Source organism: Schistocerca piceifrons, chromosome 3 (genome assembly GCF_021461385.2).
Source record: "Schistocerca piceifrons isolate TAMUIC-IGC-003096 chromosome 3, iqSchPice1.1, whole genome shotgun sequence".
Taxonomy (NCBI): Eukaryota; Metazoa; Arthropoda; class Insecta; order Orthoptera; family Acrididae; genus Schistocerca; species Schistocerca piceifrons.
The window spans coordinates 946,784,776-946,810,504 of record NC_060140.1 but is presented as its reverse complement, the minus strand read 5'-3'; the positions used below and the strand labels follow the sequence as shown (position 1 = coordinate 946,810,504).

Sequence of the window (25,729 nt, the reverse complement as noted above, 5' to 3'; positions counted from 1 at the left end):
CGATTACTGAGAAGTAATGGTTACCGCGATAACTGCTCGCCTCATACTGGCAAGTATTTCAATAAATGCCAATGGTGCCTCACGCCATCTGTTGACCCAAAGATCTTACTACGCTTGCGCGTCAACTCATCGAAGGAGAGGGATAGACCATTTTGAGGGTGTTCTCTAGGTCATGGAAATAACTATGAGACTGCGCGCCATATGTTAATACAACTGTGTACTATTTCGTGCGCCATCACTACTTTCAGCACAAACAGTTAAATGAAGTTAATGTAAGAGTGGTGGCTAACAGGGGCTTCAGTACATGCATTGCCATGTGTGGTCGTTCCCTTGAGCCACCGCCTTGTTTGTCAATTTAGTTTGGGCAGGTAGTACAAATACAGTTACCATAAGGAATTAGAGCGACTATGGAAATAACTATGAGGTCAGTATTTATCTCCGGTAGTTATTGTTATTTGCTCACAGTTCTACTTCTCTGTAAGTTAATGGCTACCAGTACAGGTAAACTGGAAGTTAGTAACTGTGTTCCTGACTCTAGTTGGAGGTCATAGAGCCCGGTGATATTTGCAGAGAGGATGGTTACTGGAATGAACAAATACTTTCATACTGCTATGGAAATAGCCAGTGGCTATCGGAGAGGACAAAGTATCACATAAAACATTTGAATATAATACTTATTATCCTCATCACTTGTCAGGAAATTGTCAAAATACATGAATGTATTACAGTGAACTGGAGTTGCTAATGTTTACAGGATTAATACATTGCCAGAATAAAACATAGTTATGCATGTTTAATAAATTTTTCAGATACAGGTACCTGATCTTGACTGCTGTGACCAAGTGCTGTCAAAACTGAAACATAGTAGAATTTTTACTTAAGCTGGTCTAACAGTCCCTGTTAAGATATTCATCTATAGAGTAGAACGACTTGCCTATCAAAAAGTCTTTCAAACTCTCTGTAAACCGTGCTTTATCTGAAACCAAGTTTTTATTGGTTGCTGACTTGCTAGCAATTTATTGAAAGTGTGTGTTCCTGAATATTGGACCCCTTTTTGGACTAAGGTAAGTGATTTTAGGTCTTTATGTAGATCATTGTTTGTATTCCTAGTACTGATATTATGTATTCAGCTGTTGGTTCGAAATACTTGCAACAAATTTCATTAAGGAATAAATATACTAGGAAGCAGTGGTTAGAATACGAAGTTCCCTACGCAGGTTTGTACATGTTGTTCTTGAATTTATACCACAAATGATTTTTATTACACACTTTTACATGCTAAAAACGTTTGCTCGATTTGTTGAGTTGCCCCAGAATATGATCCCTTATGACATAATAGAATGAAAGTATATAGCTTTTTTTATTTTTATATTTATGTCTCCTACATCTGACATCATTCTCACTACCAATACGGACTTGTTTAGGCGTTTCAGCAAATTCTGTGGTATGCCCTTCCCAACTGAATTAATTATTGAAATTTAACACTGTCAAACTTTTCATACACATGTTGTAGCTGAAGAAATCGAGCAGTTTTCCAAATCTCAACTAAAACTTGGATAGCATAGAGGAGTAAACGAATCTATCACATTATGTATATTTTTGTATTTTATCACAAGGCCATAAACTTATTCTATTAAGTAAACAGCACAAGCTTTGAATTCAACCTGCTTTAGTCAGCTTACATATTACTTCATACTTAAAAATGCACATTGTTAACATTTAACTTAAACAGTGCTGTGGCGAAGTTCTGCATTTTGTGCTGCAGCTGTGAGGATAATATTTATAATAGCTACTGTGATAACATACATACATATGATATGAAAAACTAATAATCGTTCAAACATCAAGTGAAATCTACCCGCAGTTAATTAGCTAAGGTTATGGCATGATTCGTACGACATTCCTGCCATTTCGCTCTACTCACAGTGATACTGATAACTAAACTGATGGATTCCACTTGTGTCGTTATTTAACTGTAACCCCATTGGAGTATTCAGTTGTAAAAAATAACTTGAGACTTATTTATAACTTTTACAATAACGGTTTTAAAAATATAACTGGAACTGTGATAACGGTTATTCCAGCCACCAGTTAACACAGCACGCAACGAATGTTGAATTATGAAGCAAGTATTTGCGTCATGCAACCAGTCGAGACAACCTGCTGGCGCAATAATAATTTAATTAGGCTATCTGCAGAGCGTATAATCACATTTTGTAACGCTACAAGAATTGTATAGTAATTTTTCCTTCCATTTCGGTATTTTCTGGCTCGGCAGTAGTTTGTCTATGTATGCATATATTTTTTATATTTTTATGTTTTCACCAGCAAGACAGCTGCGAATAGATTTTAAGACTTATGCTATAGCATTAATTGTTGATTACAGGTTTCATAAGTTAATTGGTGGTGTTATTTGATTTTTGATGCTTTGGTGTGAGGTGATGAATATTACCATTGGTGTTTAATGCAGATAAGTTGGTGAAGTTTTCTATATATCCAGTGCAAACACGTACTGTTTCTGTTTTGAGCTAGTTGAAGTACTGCTGTCATTATTTTGTTTTAATTGTCAGGTGGTCAAGAGTCTTAGGTTACCCAAGGGTTAATTTATAGTGTTGCCTGTATGTAATATATGTAACCAAACATGTCTACTGAAATCAAGCAGGAGATTCTGGAGGTAGAATCTGGGAAGAAGGAGATAGGACAGGAGGATAGAGTTGATTCAGGAATCAGTGGCTGTGGACTATCAATAGAAAGCCCATTATCTCATTCCACCAATTACCTCAAGATACCAATTAAACCTGTAGTAAACATTGTAGTGGGCAGACAGAAATATGTGCTACTGGCGATATTAGAAAAAATTGATGCCAAGATTGAAACCACCAACTGGAAAATGGAGGATACCAAGCAGGAAACCAAGGAACACAGAAAAATGACACAAGAAAAGACTGAAGCCACTGATAAGGAAATCAGAGCCACCAATCAGAAAATCGGGGGAACCAACAGAAAACCCAAGAAAAGATTGACATTGTCAATGAGGAAATTCAGATGACACTACAAGAGCATGAAAATTTTAACAGACAATTACAGAATTATAAGGAATAGGTGAGGAAAGACTGCAAGGAGGGAGAAGGCAGATTCCAGCAAGGCATAAACCTGCTCTAAAAAAATGCAAAGAAGATGGGAGAAGAGATAACCAAGAAAGCCCATGAAGAGGTTCAAGAAGTTAAAGAAGAATTAGGGGGAAAGATCGAAGAGATAATGCAGAAACAACAGCAATGTTAAATAGCTATTTAGGGAGTAGGCAACAAACAGACTGAATTAGCTCAAAATATACAAAGCGCAATAACATTGCAGAGGGGCGAAGATTACAGGAGGATTGCAAAGGGCATACAACATTTACAAAGCGAAATCCAACAATTAGAAACGAAAACTGAGGAGACTGACAGATAAACTGGTTATGCAACACTAGCTATAGGAGAAGGTAAAGTGATAACATTCATGTTTGGTGATAATCGTCATCCACAAGTTCATGTGGGACAAAAATATAAGGCAAAGGGAGTGCTGCACCTGAAGATTTTTATGAAATGGTTGACAGACATTTTTCCAACACATTTTCGAGACAAAGACAAAATTCGGTTTGCAATAGATAGAATGGAGTGAAGAGAAAAGATAAAGTTAGTAGTTACGAGCAGTTTAAAGGACAATTTCTAAAGAAGTACTGGTCAAAGTGTTCAGAAGTTTAAAGATAGAGAAGCCCTGATGGGGATACTGGAGCACACATGTGGGTAAGAGAATAATCAAGCAGGTGAGCAGGGCCAAAAAGAAGACAATTACCAATGGAATCAGTTTAATAATCAATCGTTCAACTGAGGAAGAGGAGACTATCATGGAAGTAGGGCCCATGGAAATGGACATCAGTTCCAAGGCCTTTCCAGAAGAGATGAAAATACAAGGGAATATGAAAGAGAAGGTGGCAGGCGAATAAATAGTGAGGCCTAAGATCAGGAAGAAAGGATAAAGTAAACTAGACCCCACTCCTGATGATGTCCAATTGTAGTCAGGATAAAGATGTGTGGACTAGATGTTGATGCCTTAGTTGACACTGGGAGTGAAGCGCGTGCTATGTCTCGAAAGCTATATGAACAGATACTGAATACTAACGCCACCTTACGTAGTTTTCACATAAATGATGTCCGAGTTGCAAATGCTGTAGGTGCCAAAAGTAAGCCCATTAAGGAATAAGCAATGACTGGGTTTGAAGTAGAGGGAGAAGCATATAAAGCGACATTTTTGGTGATACCATACAGTTATTTTGGGAATTGACTGCCTAAATGAAGTAGAAGCAATCATAAATTTCGATGAATGCACAGTGAGTGTAAAAGGACAGGACAGAAGAAATGAGAGAACTGACCTTGGTAGAAAGTTAGAAGTCAGAAGAGTTCTGACAGGTGAATTTGTGTTATGCGGTGGGCCTACAGAAGAACAACCGGTTGATGAGCAAGTATTGATATTCTACGAGGGATTAGCACAAGCAGATCAACCTAGTGAAGATGCTATAGGCAAGAAACTAGAATATGTGACACATTTGGATGAAGAGATTCGGAAGAGGTTACCAGAGATCTCACATAAGCACAGCAAAGTTTTCTCTCAGCAGCCAGGAATCATGAAAGAGGTAGAATGTAAATTGAAAATTAAGGAACACAAGCCTTTCAAAACAATACTCCATCCCTCACGCTAAATGGCAAGCAGTAGAAGAGGAAATACAAAGAATCGTTGACCTTGGGGTTATTGAGAGAACCAAGACCAATACAACAGTCCATTATTTGTGGTAGACAAGAAACATGGGAAAGTGAGAATAGTTTTGGATGCATGTACAGTAAATAAAGTCATCGAACCAGATCAAGACAAGCCAAAAACGATAGAAGAATTAATTCAAAGGTTTCGGGGTGCAAAGATACTTAGTAGCATTGACTTGCCCACGGGATACTGGCAAATACCTCTGACCTCTGAGTCATGTCAGTATACTGCCTTCATGTAAGCTGGCAGAAGTTATCATTTTAGAGTATTGCCATCTACATCTACATCCATACTCCGCAAGCCATCTGACGGTGTGTGGCGGAGGGTACCTTGAGTACCTCTATCGGTTCTCCCTTCTATTCCCGTCTCGCAGTGTTCATGGATAGAAAGATTCTCGGTATGCCTCTATGTGGGCTCTAATCTCTCTGATTTTATCCTCATGGTCTCTTTCGAGATATACGCAGGAGGGAGCAATATACTGCTTGACTCCTTGGTGAAGGTATGTTCTCGAAACTTCAACAAAAGCCTGTACCAAGCTACTGAACGTCTCTCTTGCAGAGTCTTCCACTGAAATTTATCTATTATCTCCGTAATGCTATCACGATTACTAAATGATCCTGTAACGAAGCGTGCTGCTCTCCTTTGGATCTTCTCTATCTCTTCTATCAATCCTATCTGATATGGATCCCACACCAGTGAGCAGTATCCAACCAGTGGGCGAACAAGCGTACTGTAACCCACTTCCTTTGTTTTCGGATTGCATTTCCTTAGGATTCTTCCAATGAATCTCAGTCTGGCATCTACTTTACTGACGATTAATTTTAAATGGTCATTCCATTTTAAATCACTCCTAATGCCTGCTCCCAGATAATTTATATAATTAACTGCTTCCAGTTGCTGATCTGCTATATTGTAGCTAAATGATAAAGGATATTTCTTTCTATGTATTTGCAGGACATTACACTTGTCTACATTTAGATTCAATTGCCATTACCTGCACCATGCGTCAGTTTGTTGCAGATCCTCCAGAATTTCAACACAATTTTTCATTGTTACAACCTCTTAATATACTAGAGCATCATCCGCAAAAGCCTTGGTGAACTTCTGATGTTATTCACAAGGTAATTTATATATGTTGTAAATAGCAACAGTCCTACGACATTCCCCTTTGGCACATCTGAAATCACTCTTATTTCAGAAGACTTCTCTCCATTGAGAAAGAGATGCTGCATCCTGTTATCTAGGAACTCTTCAATCCAATCACACAATTGGTCTGATAGTTCACATGCTCTTTCTTTGTTCAATAAACGATTGTGGGGAACTGTATCAAACGTCTTGCAGAAGTCAAGAAACACGGCATCTACCTGGGAACCCATGTCTATGGCCGTCTGAGTCTCGTGGACGAATAGCGCGAGCTGAGTTTCACACGATCGTCTTTTGCGAAACCCATGCTGATTACTACAGAGTAGATTTCTAGACTCCAGAAAAGTCATTATACTCTAACATAATAGGTGTTCCAAAATTCTACAACTAATCGACGTTAGAAGTATAGTTCTATAGTTTTGCACATCTGTTCGACGTCCCTTCTTGAAAACGGGGATGACCTATGCCCTTTTCCAATCTTTTGGAACGCTATGCTCTTCTAGAGACCTACGGTACACCACTGCAAGAAGGGGGGCAAGTTCCTTCGCGTACTCTGAGTAAAATCAAACTGGTATCCCATCAGGTCCAGCGTCCTTTCCTCTTTTGAGCGATTTTAATTGTTTTTCTATCCATCTTTCATCTATTTCGGTTCTACCATTCTGTCATCTGTGTGACAATCTAGAGTAGGAACTACAGTGCTGTCTTCCTCTGTGAAACGGCTTTGGAAAAAGACATTTCGTATTTCGGCCTTTAGTCAGTCATCCTCTGTTTCAATACCATTTTGGTCACAGAGTGTCTGGACATTTTGTTTTGATTCACCTACCGCTTTGACGTAAGACCAAAATTTCGTAGGATTTTCTGCCAAGTCAGTACATAGAACTTTACTTTTGAATTCGTTGAACGCCTCTCGCATAACCCTCCTCACGCTACATTTTGCTTCGTGTAATTTTCGTTTGTCTGCAAGGCTTTGGCTATGTTTATGTTTGCTGTGAAGTTCCCTTTGCTTCCGTAGCAGTTTTCTGACTCGTTTGTTGTACCATGGTGACTCTTTTCCATCTCTTACGATCTTGCTTGGCACATACTCATCTAACGCATATTATACGATGGTTTTGAACTTTGTCCACTGATCCTCAGCACTATCTGTACATCTGTCTGTACTTGAGATAGAACTTCTGTGTTGAGCCATCATGTACTCTGAAATCTGCTTTTTGTCACTTTTGCTAAATAGAAAAACCTTCCTACCGTTTTTAATAGTTCTATTTATGGCTGAAATCACCGATGCTGAAACCACTTTGTGATCGCTGTTTCCCTGTTCTGCATTAACTGTTACAAATAGTTTGGGTCAATTTGTCACCAGAAGGCCTAATATGTTATCGCCACGAGTCGGTTCCCTGTTTAACTGCTCAAGGTAGTATTCAGATAATGCACTTAAAAAAATTTGACTGGATTCTTTATCCCTGCCACCTGTTATAAACGTTTGAGTCTCCTAGTATATATCTGGTAAATTAAAATCTCCACACAAAACTATAACATGGTCAGGAAATCTACTCGAAATATTTTCCAAATTTTCCTTCAGGTGTTCTGCCACAACAGCTGCTGAGCCAGAGGGCCTATAGAGACATCGAATTGCCATGTTTGAGCCTGCTTTAACCGTTACCTTTCCTCAAAGTATTTCACATTTCGGACCTCCGTCAATTTCCTTTAATACTATTGCACTTCTTATCGCTATAAACACGCCTCCCCCTTCACTATCCGGTCTTTCTTTGAGGTATACATTCCAAGTCGTTTGGGCTTAATGTATCGGTCTTGGAATTTTTTAGAGCATTGGACAATATTTTGGGTGAAGAATTACTTAAGAAGTTTACTGTTAACGTAGATGATATATTAATTGCAACTGAGACATGGGAAGAACATTTAGAGACACTTGAGGGAGTCTTGCAGGTGTTTGAGAAAGCTAGGGTAACAGCAAACGTGGGTAAGACAGAATTTGGTAAATGCCAGATAAAATTCTTGGCTTCATAATTACGGAAGAGGGTATTTATCCTGATCCAAGTAAACTCGAGACAATTAGGCAATTTCCAGACCTTAAAAAAAGGCAACTGAGAGCATTCTTCGGCGTATGTGAGCTCTATCGAAAATTCCTGAAAGAACCTGTACTCACTGCCCCAAAATTGAGAACACTTGCCGGCCGGTGTGGCCGAGCGGTTCTAGGCGCTACAGTCTCGAATCCTGCCTCGGGCATGGATGTGTGTGATGTCCTTAGGTTAGTTAGGCTTAACTAGTTCTAAGTTCTAGGGGACTAATGACCTCAGAAGTTGAGTTCCATAGTGCTCAGAGCCATTTGAACCATTTGAGAACACTTACTAAAGCCAAAATGACCTGGCATTGGAATGATGAATGTCAAGAAGAATTTGAAAGGATTAAAGAAGCATTGCGTAATGCAGATATATTATGCCATCCTGATTTCTCTAGAGACTTTTATTTGGGAGTGGGTAGCTCAGATTATGGACTAGGCATACATTTAAACCAGACAGAGAAAGAAGGAGAGAGCAAGGTTATAAAGCAGAAGCTTGAATGCATGGCAAAGGAGATACAGCATTATGGAGAAGGGGCACTGTCTATTGTGTGGGCTTTTAAGAGATTTCGTTATTATCTAACAGGATGACATGTAAAGGTGGTCACGGTCCACAAAGCCCTAACATTCTTAACCACAAGTAAACTGAAACACAGCTGGTTGGTAAAATTGCATTGCAAGATCATGAATGCAAAGTGATATACAAGCCAGACAGGTAAGTCATGTACTGTACCTGATGCATTATCAAGGCAGCCACTCGATTCTTGGGGAACAGGTGTGAGAGGACCAGAAGACGGAGAAGTTCAGGTAAATTTAATGAAGGGAGTACAGCATGAAGATTTTGTGAAGAGGTTCTTGAGGAACACACGTAGAGAGCAAAACCAGGACGAAAAACTGAACTTAATCAAGAATAAGTATAGATGTGTTGGTAAAGAAAAGATTAGGATATACTGTTATATCCACCAGGGAATACTGTACAAGAGAAAAATAGAGGATGAAGAGAGCTGGAGACTATGTATACCAGAGAATATAATAGACAAGTTAATCTAGTTCACACATTATAGCAATGCCAATTATGGATCTAAGAAACGCCTTGAGAAACGGAAATTGGACAGCATCTTCAACATATATGCATAAACACAAGTTGCTGAGCACTTGTGACACCTGTCAGAAAACTAAAACTGCCACTGTTCAACATAAAGGTTACATGCATCCAGTCATACCAGAATCAATTAGAGACATCGTGGCAGTGGACCTGTTCAGTCCCTTGACTGTGGCAAAAAAATTACGCCCAAATTCTAGTTGCAGAAAAATTAGTATCTAAATTTCTGAAGTTTTATCCATTAAAGAAAGCAACCAGCAAGGTCATCATTTATAAGTTTGAAAAAGATCACTTTAGCAATGCATGTACACTGAAATGAATCCGAAGTGATAATGGATCCCAATTCCGATCCAAGAAGTGGAGGGAAATGTTGAATAGGCATCAAATAAAACAGATCGCCATCTGTAGATACAAACTGGTTTCGAACCAGGCTGAACGGATGATGGAGTTAAATCGTTTGTCTCTGACCTATTGTGACAAGAAACACGGTACTTGGAAGGAATACCTAGAAGAATTCGAATGTATTTGGAACCACCTAACACATGATTCGAAAGGATTTGCACCATGCGAAATCTTACTTAATCAGGAACCTGACTGTTTTTCGTGAGTTGGTGGAATATCCACAAGAAGATAACCAAATTTGGGAAAGGAAACTTGAACTAGTAGAAATGAACCATGAGAGAGAATGTTAAAAGGAGGCAGGAAAGACATGATAAATCGGCGAAACCTGTAAGCTACAGTGTGTTGGTGAAAGTGCATGCTAAATCCAAGAAGACAGATTCTGAAATACATAAATTTAACCATGTATATGAGGTACCATATAAAATTATCAAGATCGAACACCACAATACTTTGGAGTTGGAATATGCTCAAAACGATGGAGTGCATGGCAAGGAACAAATTGAAAATATAAAGAGCAACTATCCATGTGAAGATTGGGGCAATCTGAAGGAGAGAAGTAATCAGGACGATGAAGTAGGGCCTAGACAGCCACAAACATAAGTGTGTATGGATGATTTTGGTTATTATGTGTGTTTGGAGAATAAAGATCTTGAGAACTGGTGTTCAAGTGTCAGTTGTTGTCTTTTATTTACTATATTTCTTTCTATTCTGGATTATGGGTTTTCATGATGACAAAAGACTTAACCATATTTAAGGGATGAATTGCATGTAAGAACTGAGACATAGTTATCCTTTATAGTGTGAGAAGTATTAGTGTTTAGAATATTGTAGAGTGTATTAATATGACCTAGATATGGAGCATTCTATGAACTGTGGGAATAACAGACGCTCAAAAGCAGGGAACACAATTTGTAACAAATGAGAAAGACATTTCTTTCGAGATTTATCTTGTGATGACAACATTAACAGTAGATTTATATATACATTTGTGAGTAGAGATGAAATTATTGTCATTTATCTGCATTTGTATTAAGTAGGTATTAGTCTAATTAGAGATAGTTGTTTCCTGTGGTGTGTGGTGCTAATATAGTTGGATTTTCGATGTATTCTGCATAGCAAACCTCACAGAGATGAACCAAAATGAAAATAGTTTTGTTACAATATGATTCAATAAACATCCAGCGTTGTATAGTTAATAAATTATGGTAGTGAGGCGTTTTGTTATAATCTATATGTGATAGTATTCTTTCAACAAATTACAATTTTTAGTTGTGTCATTCGTATAGTTCATAATTGAGCTGTAATCTGTTTTGTAGGGGCAGTTTACAACCGGAGTCAGAGGATTTACAATTCAGTTTGTAAATTTCATTGTTCTTGAATGTATATATTAATTCACTTTCTATCACTGTTAACTCTATGTTCTTTTCTATCTCCAGTTTCAATGAGGTCCATTTGGCATTTGGGGGGGGGGGGGGGGGGAGGTGGGGATGTAAGGGGTCAACTTCCCCTTACGTATGAAGAACAGTAGGTACTATCCATAGTCGAGAGAGAGCCGAATGCACCAGAAAGTAGTCAGTGTTGAGACTCTGAAACAGTAAGTTGTTGCCTGCGAAACGAGCAGGGCGGATTTCGGCAGGACGGCTGACCGCATTTACCATTGTTTAACGGCTGTGTGTGTCACCCAACACCGTGAGTGTGACTTCCAGCAAATACGGAAATGGCATTAACTGAGTGGCGTGTTGGTATGTTTAAGTGTTCATTTGTGTACCGTGATTACGGAAATAACCGCACCGGGCACCAACGATTTGGATTGCAGTGAGGATTGCACAGTCAGTGCTACAAAAAGCATATTGGCGTGTGACGATATTAATAGGTGGCCTGTGATGAGTAAACTATTATTATTTTGTCAGATGAAGAGAGTAACTGCATCATTCGTGCTGTTTAGACAAAATAATGGAACCTTAAGAACAAAGTTTGTACCAATTATTGCTGCCTGACATCGTAATTAACTTTGTTAGAGTTGGTACAAAACAACTCCCATTGAAATATTAACTGATCAGCCTTTATCAGTTACACACAGTCAGATTATTCTAAACTGTTAGGCTATTATCCACAAGTCAATAACAGTGAGTTCAAAAAGGGAATGTTTCAAACATAGCACAGTTTTCGTAAAATTTTACTAGTCATTGATTGTTATTGGTGACCACTATGGTAACTAACACCATTGCATTCCCAGTTGACATCTTTTGTGTTCATGTCACACTTGTTTTTCACATGTCAGCTAGCATGGGTGGATTTTGTCAAGTTGATGTTTTGTCTTTGACACACAATATTCAGATGATTTCAATGACGTTACACTCATTTACTAAAATTTTGCTCATTTTTGGAGCTGACGACCGTTTTATTCTGCAATTTAAATTCATTCAAACGATATTATAGGATTTAAAATTATGGCTAACTACAAAGATATTTTTATTTATTATCATTTTTTTTTTACATTTCGTTCATTGTTTACATAGTAATAAATACTCTTGCAATAGCAATCAGATTGTACCTGTCTGTACTCAATCGCTAAGCATTAATCATCGAATTTAATACCTCGTTTCCACCAACAGTGGAATCTTATATGCGTATGTCACAATTAAAACTGATCGAGTGTAACATCAAGCACCAGCACGTCGGTCTAGAATGACACAGCAGAGAGGACTGTGAGACGACATCAGCCATTAGCACGCTCACTAGGATGACACAGTGACAGGAGCAGCCCCTACATGAAGAGAGTATAAGCGCCACTCTGCATAACCACAGCCTTGCTAGAAGACGGGCCGTCATCCAAACGATCAGCCGTGACTTGTGATCTACACAAATTGCTTGCATGCGAATTGAAAATAATCAATGTCCTTCGATATATATACATGTCGACAATTGCTTGCGGCACCTCTTTGTGACAAAGGCAAAGTTAAGTACTGTCAATTTAATTTACTGTAGTAAACTCCATTAATAAGATTTGCTTGAGTTGATGTCTAGGTATCCGAGAAAACAGCTTCCTAGGCACCCTGTATTAGACAAATGGGTGGACACGATAGAAACCTTACATGGACAGTAAAGTATAGATACGTTATAAGCTGACACATCACACACAGCGCTGTCAGCTGCTGTTGTGCTGCTTCTGCGTTCCACCTTCACACACTGCCCATGTGACAGTGGCCGCACCATGGCATTGCTAACTGTATTGCTGTATGGAGGCATCAGTCAATAAATAAAGTGCAGATTGCTTGTGCATTGGTAACTCCACGACCGCCACAGTTCTGCAGAAAACATCAGACATGCAGCACTGTAGTCAGAAGTTGTCACCTGGTGACCAAACATAATTTTGGTCATTTTTGGTCCCGAATAGACTGGAGGGAAATTAGGAAGGTTTCACAAGTTTTGTGACACCTTCGCCTTCCCCTTGAACTAGAAATTTGAAGAGGTTGCAGATAATGTGTACCACCCACCCATAAGCTGCTGGGTTCTAGTAGAACAAAGACGAGTTGAAAAATTGTTTGGTAAGTCACCTGGCAACAATGAGGATTACTGTGTTCCTGAAGACGTTCCAGCTGGAGAAGATGCCAAGGAAGCCCCTCCTGTCTGTCTTGCTCTTGCCCACGGTCTGGATCACCTGCAAGGCGAACGGAGGCACCGTGGAGCCATTGGTGGCTGCTATGCGCCGCAGAACAGCCAGGGCCTCCTGCTCGCGACCCCTGCACGCCAGCCAGCGTGGAGACTCGGGGAACCAACTGTCACCAGAAAAATACAAGTCTCCTGTAAGTACTAATCACAGTAGTAGTTATAGTAGTAGTAGAATATTGGTCCACTTATCAGCTTTACAACAATATTAGAGCTGTCAGCTTAATACAAAGAAAAGACACAACGAAAACTTTACTTATACATTCGGGCATTTAAATGGTTACATTTCGGTAGTGCACAATATTCTTTAGTATTTTAGTATGTTCATACTCGAAACAAATTAAGCTTAATAGGGAAACGAATGTTCCATTATGAGACACACACACACACACACACACACACACACACACACACACATATATATATATATATATATATATATATATATATATATATATATATACATATATATATATATATATATATATATATATATATATATATATATATATATATATATATTCCAATTCACCTTACAACTTTCGTTATTCCTATGCATTTCAATCTTTGAATCTTTGTAACTCTGAAAAACTGAGTAGATATTCCTGAGCAATAAAATGTATATTCAGATGAGGAAGTAGTGATGGGGACAACTGAATCAAAGGAATCGATTCAGTTGGTTGTTGGAAAACAATGCATTCCATTTTGAGTGTGAACATTCCATTGTTATGCCACTATTTAACCCTTATTGTTGACTCAACTCTGTTATCACTTGTCGTCACCGTTGTTGTCGTCCCGACATCTGATTTTTATTGAGTGCATTCACTAACTATTAGTTTGGCTCTTCATCCATGTTTATGAAGAGGCATTTTCTTAATAGTGAACTCTGTGTTTGGTTTCAGAATTCCGAAATGCTCAGTAGTGTGAGGATGGAATAAACCTTATGACTGATTAGAAAATGATCCTCGAGGCAAACTCAGTGAGATTTAAAGTCTCTGCAAAGATGATTCATAGTCTGAATCTATATTACTTAAAGAAATACAAAGAAAATTAACAAATATTTCTCGCAAAAAATGCTTCCAACAATTGACATTATATGTTTTATGTTCACGTCACCTCAGCATGTACCAAAATAGGATGATTGCTGATTGGTGCAAACCAGAGGAAATAGAGTTTCAGTAAATTTAAATAAAAAAGTGATTGTTCATTTAGTTCAACATTAATTTATCTTGTAGCACCAATCATTAACCAATTAAAACCCACCAAACATCCATATTTAATACCAGAAGGACGAAAAATGCATATTTAAGTAAATGAATACTTAAATTTTAAAAATGCTTCATTTTAAGAAATATACTTTTTTCAGCTTTCGTTGTGATAAATCACATTACTTTTCTCTAAAGAAGTTGGCAAAATTAGTTGTGATTCATGTATAACCGAAAAGACTGAAAGAGTATGCACATGAAATCTCTAAAAACCCAGAGACTGAGTGAAAACATTAATATGGCTGATGTAACCATCAGAGGCTTGTCAGTCAGCTGTCTCACATTAAGTGAAACAACTCAGAGTGAAAACACTGATACAGCTTACAAGGTCGCAGAGACTACATTCAATTATTGGTTGTTTCACTTGACTAAAAAAAAACGACTGAACAAAAAATTGTAGACTGGACAATCGGTTGTTAAGACCAGTTGGTTGTCCCCCCTCATTATGAGGAAGAAGAAAAATTATTACTATTACCACACAGATCTACATGTAAGATTTTCCAGTAAGAATGTGTATTATAGAAAGTATATTGTAGAATGAAGTGGGTATTGTATTATAAATATGTGTTACATTTTTACAAACGATTGTTCTACGTTGTCTAAATAACCCATTAATGTATAATAGGAATTATTTAACAAATGATCTATAAATGTCATATGAAAATTGTTAAAGTTAAATGTGACTCTTGTCCTGTGATGATAGACAGATTGCTGGTGTGATAATTACTGGCCGGCCGCGGTGGTCTAGCGGTTCTAGGCGCTCAGTCAGGAACCGCGCGACTGCTACGGTCGCAGGTTCGAATCCTGTCTCGGGTATGGATGTGTGTGATGTTCTTAGGTTAGTTAGGTTTAATTAGTTCTAAGTTCTATGGGGCTTATGACCACGGATGTTGAGTCCCATAGTGCTCAGAGCCATTTTGTGATAATTACTACAATTTTCCTCAATGTGCATAATAATACGAAGCGATCATGTTCAGCAATCAGAAGAACACACACATCGCGGTAGTGATTGATATGCTACCAGAACGTCGCAGACAGTTTAAGATAATCAGATGTTTTGTCTGTTGTACCGATAAACATATTGACAGAACCGAACGACAAACGGCCACCAAGACAGTGGAATAGAGCTAACAGAACTTGAGAAATCGAGAAATCGGAGTCTGCACCTCACAGGGCCAATAAAAAGCAGAGTACTCAACATAGCGCAGCATGCCTTTGCTACTGGAAACCTTATCGGTAAACGCCCCAGTCGGAATTGAAGTGTGGAACAAACACATACTCACTGAGGCCCATAATCGAATCAGACACTCACTGGGTTGGACACCGCCTGCCAACGTGTGTTTAATCTGATGGGACAGTGAACCAGTAAGTGGCGCTAGATTCCCAAACCTCTGGGGCCAGGTGGAACATTCTTCCAGGGCAGTTTTAGCCCATCAAACACAACTTTCACACTTGTTGCCTAGGCGCCTCACGCCTACATCGGACATACGATACTTGAAATCATATGGACTAGATAGTGTGACTGCATTTCGGTCACGCTGCTGTCTGTAAGATAAATATTTCTTTCAAATTACAATTAAGTGGTTTTTACCCATTACAATTTGTGAAATAATTACAAAATGTTAAATTTTTATGTTTTATATGGAAAGGACAGGGACCAGAGCCACCACCTTTACCGAAGACCAGCGACAGCTAGAAGACACAATTTTCGACCACTATTAATGTAAATGTAAAAAGAAAGGTAAGAAAAAGTTGTATGAATTGAACTTGTACGATCACCGTTGGTGTTGCAGTTCTTCTTATTCCCGTGCTTGCTAAGAAAGTTGGATGACGAATTCCTCCTTATGCAAGATATCTTTTGAGTTTTGTTTTACCCAGACATGTTTCAGCACTTTTTGTGGTATCTTCAGTGGATTTCTTTATTTCCTTTCTCACATAAAGCTACTGAATGTTACTGTTGGTAGCAGTGAGTCGGCTACACAATCTGCAACTTGTCATGGCTTTGATGTTTTTGTCCCCTTTGTTTGTGGTGTGGTAACATGCTGATTTCTACCACTTTTGTCATTTCACAGGAATTTTCTGCGATTTTTCGAACTTGCTCAGTATTTTCGCCGCCGTACTAAGTTGTATATTGTGTACCAGCATTAACATTCAATAGCTTCATGTAAGAACGAAGATAAAGTAATCCACTGAAGATAGCACAAAAAATGTTGAAACATGTCTCGGTAAAACAAAACTCCAAAGGTGTCTTCATAAAGCCGAATTCCTCATCCAATAAACTTTTACGGTATTCAGTTACCGTTTATATTTTGTGCCAAAAGCTTAACGTGCATCACGAAAGCAGAACGTTGTTACTGCGTTTATAATACTGCAAAATCTAAAAATAAATATTTTATCTTGCAAACGTGAAGAAGTTAAATTATACGAACAACGTATTTCACCAAACATCCAGTTTTTGTCTTTCAGAGAAGTAAAACGGAAAAACCGAAATAAGAGTGTTTTTATAAGTTAAGAGATACATAACGCCAAGAGCATCAGCTAGGGCTAATTGTCTGCATATTGTGGAAGTACCTGAAGCATAAAATATTGAAAAAGGTTCAAACAGTACAAATTTTGTTTAAAGAATGGAAAAGGTTGTACATCAGAGCAGACTAAATCAAAGACTACAAATTATCAATTTAATACATTTTTTGAAGTTGAATAATATCTCTGGGATTAATTATAAAACACAACGCTGTAGAACCGAAAAGAAAACAGTGCTCTAATGCCTTTTTTATTACGTCGTCGTACAAACTGTAAAACTATCGTAATTGTAATAAAAATTATTCACGGTAAGTATCTGCTAACAAAGAAAGATTATACGTACTGTAGCCAAATATATGTGCACGAAATGTGATGTTCGAGGTTCGCCAACATATGGTATCGTAAAACAAGGCGTAATATGGTAACTATCAAGTAATCCATCCTAGGAAAGAAACTGGTCTAGATGGAATTCAAACCCAGCTCGTAAGTACATCATTATAATATTTTACAGACATCAAGAATGCTATCCTCAAACATTGGTATTTCCTTGCACGTTGGAAACTGGGCAAGGTCCTGATATTCAGTAAGTCAGGGAAAGACGACTCCATCCCACAAAATTACAGGCTCATCATCCTGCTGAGCTCTTTCAGTAGTGTTGTTGAGTAAATAATTCAGAAACTTCTCACTGGCACTGCATCAGTAACCTGAGCCCAGACAAACTCCAATTCCAGAATCACCTTGCCACAACACAATTTCTCCGCACAACACGCGACAATAATAATAAAGAACCAGAGGCACTGTTTTCCTTGACCGCCGAACGTATTAGCCATAACAGCTTCATTTGCAAACTCGCTAGAATTCCGCACAAGGTCATATGTGTCACTCACTCACAGGGGATTCAAGAGATTCGGGGTAAACAATCAACACTACATGGTAAACAGGAGGGAGCACCTCATGGCAATATACTGGAGCTCCACGCGTTAAGCCTCCACGACAATGTGTTGGCAGCCACCCACACCAACGACAAACCTACCCTGGCACAGTACTGGAAATTACCAAACATCATCTCAGCTTACAGACAGGATTGAAAACTCTCAGGCATTGGTTGGAGAAATGGTGGGTTTAGTAAGTGGAAGTTAATTCTGTTTACAAGTAGACCACACCCCCTCCCCTCCCACATGCACGCGCACACACACACACACACACACACACACATATATATATATATATATATATATATATATATACAAGCACAAACAGTGTACATAAATCACATTGCACAAACATTTTTCTGTGAGAATTAGCTACATTGGCGTTAACTTGAACTGGAGGAAATTGAAACCAGAGTTTAAGTCAGACTTTTCTAATTCCTCCTACCCAATGCTCAGCTGCCAAAGTACACTGAATGGCAGCATGGCTAGTACGTGTATGTAACTCTCATTAAAAGGCTGATGACGTACGTAGGAGCAGTCTGGGAATACCGAACACCAACAGATCTTCAGCCCCTGCACTTGATTAATTGCGAGCAATGTCCCACAACACGCACACACACACACACAACAACGGACCACTCGACTGGTCAGTGAGATGAGACACTCGAAAGCTCTACGTAGCTCGCTATGTGCTTCGCATCACGCCTTTCTACTGTACATGCTTCTCGCTCAAAAATAATCTGTGGTGAACTTCTGTTCTTGCACAAGACTCGCTGACTAAATACAAGCTGTACATTTTCGTCGTCCTTTGTTCATTCACCTCAAAATCATAAAATTTTAATATTCATTGCATCTTTACACATCCCCATGTATCGTTTATTTTGTATATATTACCTGAAGAAGAAGAATAGTATAAAACAACTGAGGGCAGCAAACGAGAGGGAATAGTTCCAATTGGGCAGCGCCCAAGACACCAGACCAGCAAGCATCATTCCAACGGCCGTGCTGCAGCACCCATAGCGGTTGACTGCAGTGCGGTGCTTGATATCAGTTAGCTCCAAACCTGAAACACGAGAAATCATCGTCAAATGCTTTCAATATTACGTATCAAATAACACAGACTTCACTTCAAAAATGTTTCGGAGGATATTCTATAGTGCACTTGCAGGACAGACACCATAGCACTATGTATGGTTCCACAATAAATAACTTTTAATGCAAGCCTAAAACTGTAAACGAGCAGTGTTTGCTAAACCAAGCCACTTTTTCTACTCCATTGTAGTACGAATGGTGTTGTTGTTGATGTTGTCATCAGTCCAGAGACTGGTTTGATGCAGCACTCCACGCTACTCTATCCTGCGCAAGCTTCTTTATCTCCAAGTAACTTCTTCAACCTACATCCTTCTGAATCTGCTTACTGTATTCATCTCTTGGTCTCCCTCTACAATTTTTACCCTCCACGCTGCCTTACAATACTAAATTGGTGATCCCTTGATGCATCAGAACATGTCCTATTAACCGATCTCTTATTCTAGTCAAGTTGTACCACAAATTGCTCTTCTCCCTAATTCTATTCAGTACCTCCTCATTAGTTACACGATCTACCCACCTAATCTTCAGCATCCTTGTGCAGCACATTATTTTGAAAGCTTCTATTCTCTTCTTGTCTAAACTAGTGATCGTCCATGTTTCAATTCCATACACAGCTACACTCTGTAGAAATACTGTCAGAAACGACTTACTGATACTTAAATCTATACTCGATGTTAACAAATTTCTCTTCTTCAAAAAGGCTTTCCTTGCCATCGCCAGTCTACATTTCATATCCTCTCTACTTCGACCATCATCAGTTATTTTGCTCCCCAAATAGCAAAACTCATTTACTACTTTAAGTGTCTCATTTCTTAATCTAATCACCTTTACACTTGGTGTGTGTGATTTTTCAGGACCACTTGTGTATTATTTATTACAGGTAGCTTGTCATCTGCAACCAAACAAAATTTCTCATCAACATCGTTTGGTTGCAGATGACAAGCAATAAATAATACACAAGTGGTCCTGAAAAATCACGCACACCCAGGTATTAACAAAAAGAAATGAACTATTGTTTGAACTAAATATCCACATACTTTTGTAATCATTTAGTAAACGTGTTCAGATTGCAGAATAAATAAAACGGAAACCCACTGATGATGGCACAGTGGTGCAGAAACATGTTTGGGTACTGAGAAAAAACGGTGTTTTGCAAAACTGGCGGACCTCACATACTACAATTCTGGTTTAATATTTCACTGCATTGGCTTGTTGCTGAGATTGTTGTGAAAGTTGAATGTATGTTTTTAACACTCACCGACAGACAAGACCGATTCTACCATGGGCCCAGCCGCAGCTGACACGAGCGATGCTGCGAGGATGAAGAGGGGCAGCACGTGTGGAGCGAGGACGACCAGCACTCTGCTGACCACGTGGGCTGACAGGCACAGCAGCTGCTGGGGGCGCCGGCCGTACCTGACGTCAGCAAGAGTCAGCTCAACCTGCATCTCGAGGTGCTGGGCAATCCAGCTAGCAGATAAAGTCCTATGATCGTGTGCAGGTTCAAAATGGCTCTGAGCACTATGTGACTTAACGTCCGCGGTCATCAGACGCCTAGAACTTAGAACTAATTAAACCTAACTAACTGAAGGACATCACACACATCCATGCCCGAGGCAGGATTCCAACCTGCGACCGTAGCAGTCGCGCGGTTCCGGACTGTAGCGCCTAGAACCGCACGGCCACTCCGGTTGGCCGATCATTTGTTGACACTTATTAACATAAATATTGCTTTTATTTGTTGATGAACTTTGCGCTTGGGACAGAAAAGAGCAGGAACTGGAGTAACCGTGACCTTAGATGGTTTACAAGTGACTGTTAACCCTATCGACACCATACCTGTACGCAATATGGGCGCCCGTGTGTTGGCTGTGTAGACGGCGTCCTTATCCCGTGCGGGCACAGCTTTTCCATTCGCTGAAATGGGTTTCCCCACATACTACGCAACTTTCGACTGTAGGATAGCCGTAGCAGTTCATATTTTATCCGCTAGATGCAGCAGGAATCGATTTACAGGTGTGCCTTTACTGAAAACATTGTGGGTTCAAATGGTTCAAATGGCTCTGAGCACTATGGGACTTAACATCTAAGGTCATCAGTCCCGTAGAACTTAGAACTACTTAAACCTAAGGACATCACACACATCCATGGCTGAGGCAGGATTCGAACCTGCGACCGAAGCGGTCGCGCGGTTCCAGACTGAAGCGCCTAGAACCGCTCGGCCGCACTGCACATTGTACGAACATCAGAAGATACTACCGGTGGGAACTCTTGTGAAGAACAGAAAGGGCCTGCCAGCGAGCTTCAAAGCAAAGTAAGTTAGTTTTTTTCCTTTTTTAAAAAATAAGACAAGCATATATTCCAGACTCAAATGGCTAAATAACGTGTTATACATTGACTCTCTGCAAAACATCAGGCAACCACCAAAGAGATTCTGTAAGTTCAAAAGAATATTTTACAAGAACAATAGAGCCAAACATTATCGTAATCTAACGTGGACAAGACTAGTGTAGACTGTGTCATGCAGCTTCACATCTACTGCCCATTCGCAAGAAAAACAATGAAGTGGCAAAAAAAGCTTTTCTTTCATTTTCTCTTAATGTCTGCTGTGAATGATTGGTTTTATTTTGTACGAGGGTGTTACCGAGCAGAAGATATCTCTAGTGGAATGTGTCAAACGAAGTTAGCATACATCATTGGAAGCAACACCAGCCACCAGTGTAGATAGGAATTTTGGTCGTCATCTTCCAGAACAACAAAGGAAACGCCACGCGCATCAGTAAAGTTTCCTTTGACAAAGGAAAGAGAGAGACTGGCAAGTGGATAACGAAAGAAACCAGATAGTGGTACTAAAACTGCAGTGTCTAACTTCATGTACCACCAAGTGTGTAAATTACATATGAATTACAAGTGATAATTTTTTGTCGTACAATGTAAACATGCAGTTGTGAAGTTATATTTTTCTTTTTATTTGTGAACTAATGTGAAACTTTTTCGAGTGAAGAGGGGGAATTTTTTCGTGTTCTTGGAAACCCTAAAATATCAGTACTAATGCGAACACACACACACACACACACACACACATATATATATATAATATGTGCACTGCAAGAAACACGATTCACAGACGAAGACCATTTCAACACGGAGAATTTGAGAATATACAAAGGAAAACCATCGAGATAACTAAAAAACCTAAGGCTTTTTGGCACAGGATTTGGAGTACACAGGTCCATCACGGACAGCATAATCGACTTTTCGTCACCAAACTAAAGAATCAGCACCATCACAGTGAAATCAGCCAATAAATCCTACACAATAATCAACGCACATGCACCGACTAATGACTACAACAGGAAAAACCCGGACGAAATTGATGACTTCTGGACGACAATGGAAGAAACTATCAGAAAAATTCCTGCACATAGGCTCAAAATAATACTGGGAGACTTCAACGCTAAACTCGGAAAGTAAAAGATATACAGACATATATAACAGGAAAACATACTCCACACAAGGACACCAACAATAACGGAAAACATCTGATAGACTTTTGCAAAAGCCACGACCTCGCCATTATGTCAACAAAATTCAAGAAACCAACACGAAAACTTACCACATGGAAATTCCCCAGTGGAAAGCAAGAACTACAAGTCGACCACGTAATAGTCCAGAAAGGCTCACAAAATGAAATTTTGAACATAGACACCCGTAAAGGCTACTTCGACTCAGACCACCACCTACTACAGATCAGGATTCGTCTCTTGCCCAAGAAAAAGCTCCAGAAGAACAAAATTGTTAGACCAGATCCAGAATACGTTACTTTAAACCAGACACAAATATTACACAAAATTAAAATGGAGAAAACGACAGACTGGACACAACTTTCACGAAGAATCCGAGAGGCCATGAAACTAGCACAAGCACCACGAACACGGAAACACCGTTGGTGGAACCACACACGTGACCAAGCTATTGACCAACGAATCAGTGCATGGTAAAAATTTAGTAGCCATAAATCCCAAGAGAATTGGATGAACTTCTTGGAAACACAGAAGCAATCAAGCAAAATCATTCGCAGTGAAAAACGACAGTATGACAAACGGCGACTGACAGAGATCGAATCGGACTTCATGAAGAACAATACAAGAAACTTCTACAGAACGTTCAGAGAAAATATGACTGGATATCAACCACCCAACTTGTGCTTCAGAAGACCGGATGGAACCCTAGAAACCAATACCAAAAACAATTGTGACATTCTGGCAAAGTACTTTGAAAAACTTCTCAACACGGACCCCCCTACGGAAGAAATGATGACAGAAACGAGCACATACAATCCAGATAGTGAACCTCCAACTCTAGAAGAAGGTAAAGAAATAATCAAGTCACTCAAGAATCGTAGAGCACCAGGAGAAGATGGCATCATCGCGGAAATCTGGAAGTTACAAGACCCAGAACTCACCAAAGACATCCACAGGATCTTGGAAGACATCTGGAAGACCATGAAAATTCCTGACGACTGGAAAACTGCTCTGATACACCCACTACACAAAAAAGGTGACAAGACTGACCCGAACAACTACAGAGGAATATCCCTACTACCGGTCACATACAAGATCCTCTCTAAAGCTTTACTAAACAGACTAGAATGCCACACCGACCAGTTGATTGGGGAATACCAAGCAGGCTTCCGTAAAGGGCGGTCTTGTGCGGAACAAATTTGGAACCTGAAAATGATTTTACAACACAATCAGAACCTGATCATTACCTTTGTTGACTTCAAAAAGGCGTACGACTCCATCGACCGGAAAACTCTCTTCAAAATTCTAGCAGAATACAAAGTAGACAACAGAACACGGGCTATCATAGAGCAAACTTTAGCCAACACGACCTCCAAAGTAAAGTTCTGTGGGGAACTATCAGAGCTCTTCGAAATTCGCACAGGTGTCCGACAAGGCGATGGCCTCTCACCTCTCCTTTTCAATCTGGTGTTAGATAAGGTCATAAAAGAATGGGAAACTTCACAACAGGGGATAACATTAGGAAACCTACAGATTAAATGCCTGGCTTTTGCAGACGATTTGGCGATTGTCACGAAAGGTCTGAAGGAAACAAAGACTCTATCGAAAAACTGCACGAAATCGCTTCCAAAACTGGACTACAGATCTCTTACGAAAAGACACAGTTTATGAGCACAAAGAAACTCTCATCTCTGAACACAAAGTATGGCACGATTTACAAAACGGCAAACTTCAAATACCTCGGTGAAACACTACATATGAGTGGACATAACAGAGACTCAAACGAAGAAAGAAAGACTAAACTGGACAAGGCATACAAAGTAGTGTGGAATCATTACAACAAGAAGTCTATCTCACAAAAAGCCAAATTACTCCATTACGACACGGTGGTGCTCCCCGAGGCACTATATGCAGCAGAGACCACACTAATCCTAGGGCATACACGTATCAGACAATTAGAAAAAGTAGAACGGAAAATACTTAGGAAAATATTTGGCGCAACTAACAACAATGGAATATGGATCAAGAAACCTACAGAGGAACTGTACAAACATACGGAGACAATCACAGAAAAGATTAGAAAACGCAGACTACAATTCTATGGACACCTATACAGAATGCCATCACACAGGCTGACCAAACAGATCTTTGACTGGGTAACCACTAGAAACAACAAATGGGTGGCAGAGGTAGAAAACGACCTGAACCAACTCAACATAACAGCAGACACAATAAACGACAGAATAAAATTCAGAAACATCATTAAGAAAAGTAAACTACATGAGATACAATGTGACAAACGAAAAGGCATAAAATGGACCGAAGAACGCAAGCAAGATCACAGCCAGAAGATGAAAGAAATATGGGCAACTAAAAAGGCAATCAAGGTGAAGCCGAAGACACAAAGCCGACAAAAAGCATGGACAGAGGACCGGAAACAGAAACACAGCGAGCGAATGAGGGAAGTTTGGGCAGCAAGGAAGGCAGCAAAAGGAACTGGCCATGTAGTTTAGTCCAAATGCGCTCTTTAAGGGCAAAACACCAATTTTATATACATATATATACAGGGTGAGTCACCTAACATTACCACTGGATATATTTCGTAAACCACATCAAATACTGACGAATCGATTCCACAGACCGAACGTGAGGAGAGGGGCTAGTGTAACTGGTTAATACAAACCATAAAAAAATGTACGGAAGTATGTTTTTTAACACAAACCTACGTTTTTTTTAAATGGAACCACGTTAGTTTTGTTAGCACATCTGAACATATAAACAAATACGTAATCAGTGCCGCTTGTTGCATTGGAAGATGTTAATTACATCCGGAGATATTGTAACCTAAAGTTGACGCTCGAGTACCACTCCTCCGCTGTTCGATCGTGTGTATCGGAGAGCACCGAATTACGTAGGGATCCAAAGGGGACGGTGATGGACCTTAGGTACAGAAGAGACTGGAACAGCCCATTACGTCCACATGCTAACACCTTTTTATTGGTCTTTTTCACTGACGCACATGTACATTAGCATGAGGGGTGAGGTACACGTTCGACGGGCGTTTCATAGGACGTGGAGGACGCATAAATTGGCCAGCCCGTTCTCCTGATCTTACACCTCTGGACTTCTTTCTGTGGGGTATGTTAAAGGAGAATGTGTACCGTGATGTGCCTACAACCCCAGAGGATATGAAACAACGTATTGTG

At 39.5% G+C, this 25,729-nt stretch overlaps 1 protein-coding gene across 1 annotated transcript in view; it reads right to left on the bottom strand.

Annotated features, from left to right (window-relative positions):
• Positions 1 to 25,729, bottom strand: part of LOC124789248 (solute carrier family 22 member 7-like) — a 110,490-nt gene that overhangs the window by 6,346 nt on the left and 78,415 nt on the right. Inside the window, exons 4-6 of the mRNA XM_047256543.1 lie at positions 20,258 to 20,415; positions 18,802 to 18,970; positions 13,076 to 13,297 (exon numbers count right to left, since the gene is read on the bottom strand). Coding sequence (XP_047112499.1) covers positions 13,076 to 13,297; positions 18,802 to 18,970; positions 20,258 to 20,415 — 549 coding nt within the window. The remainder of the gene's footprint in view (positions 1 to 13,075; positions 13,298 to 18,801; positions 18,971 to 20,257; positions 20,416 to 25,729) is intronic.